We start from the raw sequence: 11,749 nt of genomic DNA on the forward strand, positions 1-11,749 counted from the left end.
TTCCTATAGTTTTGCGTTTAGGTAAGAATTGATTGCAGATTGCAGATAACCCGATTCTAGCTTTGGATCTATTTTTATATTTTAAAAGAATTTTTGAGATTTGTTTTTTATTTTTTCATTTCGAATTATTTTTTTAATATTTTAAGATTATTTTAAATTGGTGTGGTGATGTTAACAATATATTTTTTTAAAATATTTTCAAATAAAAAATAATAATTATTATATTTTCAAATATCCCATTATATTTAGGGTCGGCAGTCGAAGCCAAATTATTTCCTGCCCATTTAACTCTCGCAGCATTTTTGCATTTTTCTTCTTGTTATTATTTTTCTGAGTTGCGTTGGCCATGTATATTTTAAAGCCAGGCATCTTCAACTACTGGACCAATACCTGAACGACTATCAAGTGAATTTTCCAAACACAGAATGAATTTATTGACCTCCCAAATGATCTTTGAATTGTTCAGACGATTTTTTTCCCACGGAGAATCGCACACTCCTCATCTTTCTACATGGTCCAGTTACGTGATCACGTAGAAACGTGCGACGCCTGTGGGAAGCTAACCCACGCAAAACCCTTGCCTGCAATGTGAAGATGGGATTCTCTCTCTAGTGGTTTGATTGAAAGGCAGACTCCTCTAAAGACCAGCAATTTGCTTACAAATAGTATATTGTTAATAAATGACTTGCCATTCCATGGCATAAGTTGTGTTTTATTCTAAATAAGCTAACGTGTGACACTTTAGGTACAGATATTGTCAGCGCCGTAATCTCCCTCCCTCCCTCTATCCTCCGTACAAAAGTTTTGGCATCGTGGGAGCAGTTCTGGTCAAACCATTCAAAACCCCACAAGCTCAATGAAACGAAGGGGGTAATGGAAAGCTATAAGATAATAATATATTTGGAAATTACAAAAAAGAAAAGAAAAGAGTGTGATATCGTCTTTCGGCTGCTCTATACAATTTTTATCATAATACTATAATGACAGAAACCCTACTATGGTGGGCAGAAGAAGCTTGTGAATATCTTGAGCAGCCAAGTTGCGTGCTCTCCAGACAAAATTGGTTGTAGCCAAGAAGTATACCTGACGACCATATTGCATCAGGCCGATGACATCGTCTCATCCCATGGGTGCTTTGCACAATTAACAAGGTTTTCCGAGTTCATACTCTACGACCACAGCACCATTACCTACAAATTAAACAGATGTTTAATAGTAATAGGTGCTGTCTTTGTGATTTGGAGCATCCTTGCAGAGCATTGAGCGAACTTCCATGATCGATCTAGGAGGCTCGAGGTCTTTCTCCTGTAGTGCATTTCCAAGCAGCTGCTGCATGTGCGAGGCAAAGGTATCATCCAAGACCTGCAAAAATTGATAAAAGGTGAGGTTAGGATCGAATGGAACGCAGATATGGAGCTCTTCATTTAACTGAAATAGGATATTTGCTAAAGCAATACTTACAGACACTGCAATTCGTGAACCTTTGTACCACGATCGATTTTCTTTCCTGTTTTCCAAGAAGCTCAGAACATCCTATGATGCAAATAAAATAAAAACAAAAATCATGACATCAGCAAAATGGCTGACCCAGAATCTAAAACAAAATTAGTGATAGATCCACTCTCACAAAATTACCTGCCCCATTCGGTCCCAGTAACCTCGGCAGATCGCAACAAAGACATGAGTCTCAAAAACAGATTGCAGGTGGGTAATTGTGTTTGTCAGCTGGTCTTTCAGCGGCTGCATCCTACTTTGAATATCAGATTCAACCATAGATTCCTTTGATTCTTGGAGAATCTTTTTCAATTTTGTAGGATTCTGTAATTTGGTCTGTAACCAAATAAAATAAGTAAAACTCGGACTCATTGCATCAGTATCTAATCAGACTCAAGAAAATAAAACAATAATCTGCATAAAAGAACACTCTTGTTTGCATTGCATTGATACGAAAAGACTAATTTAAGTCTAAATTTAAAAGATACTCACATTCTCTGCTAGCTTTTCTACAACAGCCTGCAGATAACTTCTAAATTTGGCTCTTAGCATGACAGTCACTTCACTAAGACGCTCTCCAGGAGCAGTGTGTCCACCATTAGGCATGCAAGAACCCCATGCCTTAAATTGAGTTTCTATCTTGGGACGCAGGACATCAAGCATCCTCTTCATGGAATTAAGCAGAATTCCAAGCTGAATAGAATAAAAAATGCACACCATAAGAATATCGCATAGCTAAAAGCATGCTAAACATTGAAAGAAGTGGCTCACCTCATCAGGGACAATATATGAGCAAACAGATCGTTTTGTAAGCTTCTTCACATACTTGAGGCCGAATTTCGAAGGTTCCAAGTTCTCCTTCAATGGTGCTAGAACGTCTGTATATTGCTTGTCCAAAGCTTCCACTATAGCCTTTTCGACATCAGCAATAGCCTTTTTTTTTAAGCATAGCCCACATGCATCAAACACGTTCAGTAAATATCATTATCATTATCATTATTTCATTTTCATTAAAAAAAGAGAGGTCTCCTATCTATGATAAGATAAAGAGGATCAACTGTGGGTGGGAAAAACATGAAAGAGTCAAAAAAGCAAATGAAGCTCCATATAGAACTACCTTAAGCAGCTACGCACAGTGTTACCAATTGACTTTCTTCTACCTTACTTTTGCTTTACTTACACAGAGGCAATATCATCATACTAAGGGATTGTTTACCATCTCCATTGGACATGGAAACAACTACCTATTTGATCCCTTAGCCCAAGCTTGCACAGAAAGCAAGAAAAATTTGATAGCCCAGTGCTGATTGGACAAGACTAGGCACCTTGAGGAAAAGGGTTTAAAGATTTTGTTGATTAATAAACAGCAAACTCTATTCTAATGAGCTCACTGAAAACACAACCAGCACACATATATATTGTGAAGGAATATTCAGTCCATAAAGGCCCGAAACATGCTTTTGATTGTTTTCAATTTGGGTGCATCTCGTGTACAACTATTGATTTATGTATTTAAATGTTGAAAGAATTGAACAAGAATTCTTCATTATGAAACCCTTGAGATTGAAAAAATAATGGAAAATAATTTGATTGGCTAATATAAAGGAGTATGTTGGATCTGCATGACTTATAGATGTTTAATGCACCTCATTATGCCACTTCAGTAAGCAAATGGTATATCTACACATGCAGCATGAGCAACAAGAAGGGTTGAAGAAACAAGATCACAAAATCATGGGAAAAGAACTGATCTGAAACTTACATTCTCTAGAACAAAGATATACTCTGGCCATCTGCATATAATTACTTCATACCGTTCCAGTGTATCTCTGAGGCGGTCATACATGTCATCCACAAAGGGGGTTGTAGAATGTTGCGTCCTGACACCTGACCATTTTACCTGCAATTAAATAAGCTGTTGAGATAATTCCAAGCACAATCTTCTTGAAACAAACATGCAATGAAGTCCCATACAATATTCTTTGCAGATATATAAATTTTAAAGAAAATAAAAAAGATTTGCAGATCACCTTCAAATCCCACAGAAATTGAAGGCAACTCACACAAAACTTCTTTACAAATTAAACATTCAAATGCAATATGGTGATCAAGCCTGGTAAGTGAACCATTACACATGCCTTGATGCAAGCTTCAAGTCATGCACGATCACTTCAAGGTTTAAGACAGCTATAGTTGGATGAAAACAGTACCCATATAAAATTACTTTCTCAGTCCCTAAATAAGTTTCCTCCTTTCCTTTTTTGGCAGTCCCGATTTAAATATCCAATTCAAAAGTCAAAGTATAATAAATAGCCCATTTTACTTTTTCACCATTTATCATATTTTAAATTTACTAAAAACAAAAATAGAGATGGAAATGGAGAAACATAATTAAGGGTGGAAATGGAAAGATAAATTATTGAGATGAACAAAATAATATTTTTTAATGGTTTCCTTAAAAATTGTGCATTCTTGAGGATACTTAATCCAGGATTGAGGGAGTATATAGTTAACTACATACCTTGTCTAATTTGCACGATTCCAGCAAAGAAAGGCGTTTGTCTTGTATCCATATCATGATATACAGATGAAACAGTTCTTTCGCATCCACTCCTCCTTTCACAGGACTAGAAAAAAAAAATGACATAAAATGACCTGAAAACAAGGTAAAGAAACAACAAAGTTGCCTCAATGATAGCATTACCTAATGTTCCAGCTTGCAAGGTCCCTCTGAAAGTCAGCTGTTGCAATAACAAGTTCTGCTACAGGGGGTGAAGGACCAGATGGGGGGCATGCAAGCAAGAAAGCACGCAATCTACTACAAAGCTCTGTGCTGTATATGGACGAAGATAAAATTGGAAGGTCTATGAAACTGCAGGAAAAGAAACTCAAATATCAGATTCTTGCATGTCTGACATTGAATCACCAAAGTGCCAAGCAAGAAACCATCCAAACATATACACGAATAACACAGTTCACAAAACTTCATTCGATTTAGGTGCCAAAATTCTGATGCAAGAAGATAAACTGACACAGACACTAGTAAAAAATCTATAGAAATATCCACTGGAGGTACAAACACCTGAGAAATTGATGAGCAACTGTTCACTTGCAAAGGCTACCATTAAGAACTTGCACTCCAAAATATCAGACACTATAACTTCAATGCCATATTCTTCTAGCAGTTCATACTTGGGATAAATTTCTATATGACATGAACTGTAGCATATCCTTGGCAGAAAATACATTTGATATCAAGATCTAATTAGAATCTAATACATTCTACCAGCAAGGAAAACACAACTATTCCCACCAAGAAAACATCATCTAATATGTATCAGTAACTTCATTATATTAGCTAGTATAAATGATCCAGTTGTTCTCCACAAATACATCATCAGAAATTAAAAAAAGAAGAAGCTAATTCTGCTGTCATTTCAAAAAGAAAAGAAATACCTGGGAAGTATATGTTGATTGTGTATTTCGATGTCAGTCTGAATTTCATTTTTAATGTTCATACAAAGAGAACTCATCTTCTGATAAGCAGTAGACATAGCAACAGAATCCATCAATGTTGCTTCATTATTGTTGTTAACAAATTCATCTGTCTCAGTCAAGTGCCTTCTTGATCTTTTCTTGGCAGCGGCCTGAAGAAACAATCCTTCAATTATACAAAGAAATAAAAAACCTACAAAGAGGTCATTACATGAAAATTCTCAATTGTCTGTACCTGGAAATAATGAGTTAAATTTGTTTGTGCCTCCGGAGACAGTATGTCATGAAGAAGAGTATAAAGCTTGACAGCAGGCTCCAAGGCAGGTGCTGCAAGCCCAGTTGCAGGCTTGAACACATCCATAATACCAGACAGTGATGATTCATCAAGAGACTTGTAGTTCTCAAAACCAACAGAAAGAACCTGTTCAATCTGATCCTTGATTTCTCCCAGGATTCGGTTCTGGTAAAGCAGACAACAACAGAAATCATGGAAACATAACAGCAAAACAAGGACTTGAATAACACAAAGCAACAAGAATAATGATAGGAACATACATAAAACTGAATTTTTTTATATGTACCTCTTGATGACTCAGCATGCTCTTGCTGTGGCCCTTCATAATAACAGGCTTTAACAAATCATACACCAAAGTCAGGCAGTCAGCTGTTGGTGTAGCTACATCCATTATATATGAAAGGTACCTGTCAACATCATGTATTAATAGCACTATTCTATTCAAATACCAATCACGACAGAAACTAGAATTCAAAAGCAATGTTGCTCCAAATGGCAGTCAAAAGTTCAAAATCAGGTCACCGTTTTTATCTTTCCCTTTCTTGGGCCCAACATCCACATGAGCCCCTCAAGGAATTACATAATGTTGGGAATCAAAATCTATGTAGAGTTAGTCGAGATCTTATATCCTACCTCAGCTTGGTATAGACATCGGATACTCCATAATACGTGGCGAATTCAGCTAGGAGCCATTTCCATGAACCATAAAGCAATAGATTCCTTTGTTGAAAATGTTGAACCTTCATGGCAACTTCTAGAACAAGGTCATACGCAACAGTTTCGGCTACAGAGCCACACTAGAATAAAAGAAACAGAAATCAATATCATAACACTATTACATAACCTATGAGAATTAATTTCTGAGAAACAGAGCACACAAAATGTAAAATCAATACTACACTGAATTCACACAGTAAAATACCCTCTACCTTTTCAGGTGGGGTGAGGAAAGACTTTTGCATACAACTCCAATCAATTATGAGAAAACAGTTTAGGAAAGTGCTAGACATAATCTACTTGTTTAAAAGGTACTACTTATAGCATAGCTTTACCTTGAGATTACTGTCATCTGAACTTGTTGAGTAATTTATGTAGAGCTGCAGTTTGCCCACAAGCTCATGTTCTGGTTCTCGGTATATAGACCACCAGCGGAGCTTGTCAACCTGCATCCAATTTCAATACGAGTCTTAAAACAAAACAACATACATTGCTAACTGATTTTATCCAAGCTTAAAGATTTCTGTGGATAAATACTCAGAGAAGATTACCGAGTCTTCAGCAATACTAGCGACTTGAGCAAGGACACGGCCATAATATTTCCCTTTGGAATCTAGTACTTCAACAATTAGATCATCCCCTAGACTATCTGGCAAGCTGTAGAGTCACCAATACCTTTCACAATTAGAATTGGAAAATCATAAAAATTAAATTTAAAAAGGTGAGTATTGGATAATCATACATACAATACATGAGTTTCACCAGATCCAGGCTGCAACTTGATGGCATCCTCTTCTGCTGAACTTTTCAGTCTCAATGAGCAGGAGTAAGTTTCTGTTTACATTTATAGAAAGAAATGCTGTTAAGAATATGAACAGGATTCAGCAGGCTCAGATGTTTATGCACAGAAATGAATGAAGCCACCGGTTAACATTTGAACAGTACAATTATCTAGATGGTTTGGGATGACATCCGATAAGTTGACAAGCCAAGCACCTCTATCTGACCATGCTAAATAGCTTTCCAAATCATTATATCTGGGCTTCCTATAAATAGCCCATCAAGGTCAAAATAGTAACTCTCTGATTGGATGACTTACTGATCCAAAGAAAAGCTACAGCTGAACAACTCGGAGCAACAAAATAGTATGATCCCCATGTAAAATTCACATTCCCCACCGATAAGTTTGGGGTTTTGAACTATGCATACCTTGCACAACTTCATATGATGATGAGCTGTTGCGTAGACTAGTAACACCAATCTTCAGAAGTCCTGAAACCTGTTTGATGTACTGAGAGCTGGCATGCACATATGCCAAGCTTTGGCGTGAGAAAGAACCATTAGCAGGCACACGAGGGGCGACACGGATTTTTCGAAAAGTTTTCCAAGCAGAAGAAAGCGATGACTGAAACTTGGATAAGCGATACTGGACCACATCCAATTTTAGCTTTGGTGCTGAAAGAGATGAAATACTACAGCCACTGGGTGGGTCGAGACTTGTTTTAACTTTACGGACTGCACAACAAATGAGATAAAAGGACAGCTGAGAACAAGTATTTTGATGGTGAAGATGTTGATTCTGGGATAAGTATTACCTTGCACCTTCATCTTCCCAATTATTTTCTTAGGCTTTGGGGCAGCTCCCTCACTAACAAGCTCAGAAGAGCGCTTTGCCAATAATTCCTCTTCTGATTGTAGCAGCACGTGATGTACACTGTCATATACAAAAAATGGGAGCTACAGTGAGATTGTGGGAAGTTACAAATTAGGAATTTAAGGGATCTTCACAGTGATGCCATAACATGCATGGTTACCTACAGAATAAAATGATATCACATAAAGATTCTCTAAGTAAGAGCAAAAATGAAATTTGTTCTTAAATCTCAGACACTAAACAACACATTGATATGCTATAGTAAACCTCTTCACAGACTTTGGAGGACTTCCATTAACTCATAAACCTCTAATTAATACTTTGGGAATTGATACGGTTTCATCTGGAAAATAAATTTGCTTCAAAATTCATATTGTTGTCTAAAAACAAAATGGCCATTGCACTGTTTTCTCCTAATTATATACAAATTCTTACACATCAAACCTGATGAAAACAACCTGGATGGCCCTTGAACTAATGGCGGCTAAAGCATCTCATCATAGAATATCACACAAAGCAATTATAATACAAAAAGGGGCAGGCAGAAGTGTCCAGGTCAAAAAAACTAGTATGTCAGTCCACTTTGTTAATGCTCCAACAGCCCTAGTTCTGAGCCAAAACATTATAAATGCATATCAAAATATAAAACTGGTAGTAACTTTAAGGAAAAAGAATATAAAATTTTCTGCACTCTTGCAACAGTATGGTGGAATTCAAGAATTCTCAAATATTTTAAGTCAGAGGACATCCCATTCACCTTGTTGCATTTGCCTAGTCAATCAGATATTCTTCTTTTTATAGGAGAAAAAGGAAAGGAAAAGGCAAACTCACCCAAATGCCTCCCGTAGTAAAGCACATTCATTTTCCAAGAACATTGGTGCTTCCATGCAACCCCTAGCCCAAGCATGAAGGCAAAGCCGCACACACCCATCATATGCAATTACAGCATGCCATGGCCCCAATGCACTGTGTTAAATTTATAAAAACTATTAAAAATTTAATGAACAGAAAAAAAGGCAAAAGATGAAATATCAGTTTTATCTTCTTCAACATCTACAATTATTGCATTAGTTACACAATACCTTGCATGAAATGTTGGGACTCGAGCTGGGTTTGAGCCAGATGTGCCAGCCTCTGCACCAGCAGTTGCTCTGTGAATGAAGAAAAAATATAAAGATATTCATATGATTTATTTAAAATAAACAATTAAATAGCCCATTTCAGTGAAATACCAATAAAGGGACTTCTAAAATAAAGAGCAGTTGCATCAGTTCAGCTAATACAGAGCCACTATTAGAAAAGCTTCACAAACCTTACAAACTTATCTGGATTCTGGTCTCCACTATTGTCCTTCAGTTCAACTCCAGTTGCGTTTTTTATTTTATTTGGATCATTATTGGTATGGAGACCATGTGAATTTTCAGGGCCAGCTGCTTTATGCATTCCAAATGCTTTTTGGGCACCTTCTTTAATTTCCTGACCTCCACAAAATGGAGGCGCACTGGGAATGTCATCATCATGAGAAAATTTATTATTCTTCAGGTTTCTGGAATGCAAATCCTGCAAATCAACAAGCTCAGCAACTAAAGTCTGTAAAAACATGAAAGTGCAAAAACCATGCAGAAAGCTTATCCTGTAAAAATGAGCAGATAATAGATGAAGGATGGCCCAAACAACAATTCATCACGCCACGGTTCAGATAAAATTGCTAACAAGTTACAGAATTAGTGAAAATGATACTAGTTCATCCAACAGAAAGTTGAAATTCAGATTATACAACATGGACACAAAACAATCATCCTTCATTTTGGCTCTCTAGACACTTGCTTTAGTTCTGATTCTCGTAAATTGTATATCTACAATATGGTATGCAAACCTCAAATGATGCCTCACATCTGCTAAGGATGTTCTATACCATGTATTTATCGAATTGAAACAGCACACATGGATGCCTAAAAAGTGTTAATAAATCCTGATATTTCTATGCAGACTCTTCATGTAGCCTGAGCAACCTCAGTGTACAGCAACCAAATAACAGCAATATGACTACAGACATTCAACATCAGGCATCTAAGCACACATGCACAACCCAACACACACAACATACGCAAATGCAGCCCAAACTCCGAATTACAATTAAACTGAAGTAAACAAACCTTGGCAGCAACAGTTTCCACAGTAGCTTGAGAAGGTACACTTGAAGCATACCCCTCTGAAACATGTAATTTACTCCTCGGCAAAGCACTACTCACACTCCCAACTTGACTGGCAGAAAACTCTGAACTACCTGCCGAATCTGATCCTTCCTCCTCATCCTCCGTATAACCATTCCTTCCAACAGAAGCATACCGCGCATTCCCTCCAACCAATCTCTCAGAGAAATTCCCCCCTCTACCTGCCACAGTCTCCATAGAAGAACTAACATCAGAGTACCCATAATCACTGGCATATCGCGAGGTCCTTCGGGCAGCATTTCCATATCTTCGTTGATTAGTGGTGGAATTGGGGACTCTTTCGTCCTGTGGAGATGAATCGAAGGAATACCGTCCACCATAAACATCGTCCTCATCTGACTCCGTGACCATGTCATTGTCTGAGACAGACCGGCTATCATCGGCATCAGGAGGTAGGGTTCTAGGTAACGGAATTGCCGAGGATGGCAAGTGTCCACTTCTGAATTTAGAAGCTGGAGGTAAGCCAAGCCCTCGGCCGTTTCTAATTGGATCAATTCTGGGTCTTAAACTTGAATGTGCGAATGTAGTTGGTTCTTTCTGCTTCTCAATCAAGAAACATTATTAGATCTCAGTGAACTACGATTGTTTAATAATAAAAAATAAAATTAATTTTGTTGAAATTATTAATATTATTATCTTTACCTCTCGAGCCCAACGGCTGTCAGGACCTTCACGGAACATTTTTTTTTTAAAAAAAAAAAAAAACCTAAACACAGACACAAAAACATGAATCTCAGTTTACAAAACAAACAAACAAACAGAAAGAGAAACAAATAAATATAATGTGAAATAAAAGCATTGGAAGAAACCAACCGAATCAAACCTCTAAGATTATGAAAGCAACGGGACTTCAGTGAGAGATCACGATTGAGAGAGAAGGACTGTCAGTGAGTGCGAGTGCGAGAGAGAGATGATTGAAACGAAATCAACATGGAGAAGTGGAAGAAGTGGAAGACAGTGTGATTTGAGAAAAGTTTGCTTCTCTTAAAAGCTTTTTTTGATAGTACTGTTTTTTTTTTTCCAAGCCACTGCAAGACGCTTAAGCTTCTCTCTGCTTCTCTCTCTCTCTCTCTCTCTCCTGCAGGTAATTAAATATGAGAATGAGAGAGACAGCGAGGGTTTTCTTTTTCTTTCTATTTTAGATTCTCTCTCTTCCATATCACCCAGAAAAGGAAGAGTATTAATTACATCAACGTGATCTGTACAAAACGCCGTCGTCTACGTTAATAGTGAGGAAATACGACGCCGTGGAAGGACAGCAGATGGTATCAATAAACAGAGGCGGTAATAACATAGATTAATCAACAAATATTCTATACATCAGGCCGATAATAAAAAGCGCACGCAAGAGAGATGAGGAAATCGTGATTCGTGAAAAAAGTAACGGGTGAGTTGACGTGGCAAAAGAGCTCCGTTTTCTTGTTATTTTACATTTAACTAATTACCAATAAATAGTCGAACGTTGTAAAGTGGGGACAGGCACTCCTTTACTCTAATTTCCCGCTAAGCCCACATTCACTACGCTAAGGAATCACTCACGTGGTTTGGTGGGGTCCCCACGAGACCCGCAACACCACTTTTCTCCTTTGAAGTGTTCGGCTCTTTCTTTTTGCTTTGTCGTAACCAAATTCAATTGTAATGACCACAATGCCCATCATCAATCGTTTGATGAACAAATAAAACCTTGTTTAACAAACGCAAAGACATAAGCAGCTTCACATGGTACAGCATCAGATATCTAATTTTTGACGTTGGAGGAGAAAGAGGAAAGTCGATAGGGCTCCGGCTGGGATGTATTCAAATAAAAAAAAACCACGTGCTTGACGACGACGAAGATGGTCTATGGTCGTCGACGCATGT

The 11,749-nt window shown here is 37.5% G+C and overlaps 1 protein-coding gene across 1 annotated transcript; it reads right to left on the reverse strand.

Annotated features, from left to right (window-relative positions):
• Positions 1–822: 822 nt before the first annotated feature.
• On the reverse strand, positions 823–10,981 carry LOC118031566 (uncharacterized). The gene is made up of 23 exons (XM_035036023.2): positions 10,703–10,981; positions 10,532–10,595; positions 9,812–10,429; positions 8,968–9,215; positions 8,738–8,806; positions 8,487–8,621; positions 7,597–7,715; positions 7,211–7,516; positions 6,748–6,835; positions 6,553–6,658; positions 6,337–6,447; positions 5,918–6,081; positions 5,571–5,691; positions 5,225–5,449; positions 4,951–5,141; positions 4,199–4,366; positions 4,016–4,121; positions 3,257–3,394; positions 2,266–2,427; positions 1,987–2,187; positions 1,636–1,830; positions 1,462–1,533; positions 823–1,362 (listed from the first exon to the last, which is right to left on the reverse strand). The coding sequence occupies exons 2-23, from the start codon at positions 10,568–10,570 to the stop codon at positions 1,210–1,212; spliced, it is 3,735 nt and encodes a 1,244-aa protein (XP_034891914.1). The 5' UTR covers positions 10,571–10,595; positions 10,703–10,981; the 3' UTR covers positions 823–1,209.
• Between the last annotated feature and the right edge of the window lie 768 nt (positions 10,982–11,749).

The sequence above is a fragment of the Populus alba genome, chromosome 11 (genome assembly GCF_005239225.2).
Source record: "Populus alba chromosome 11, ASM523922v2, whole genome shotgun sequence".
Classification (NCBI taxonomy): domain Eukaryota; kingdom Viridiplantae; phylum Streptophyta; class Magnoliopsida; order Malpighiales; family Salicaceae; genus Populus; species Populus alba.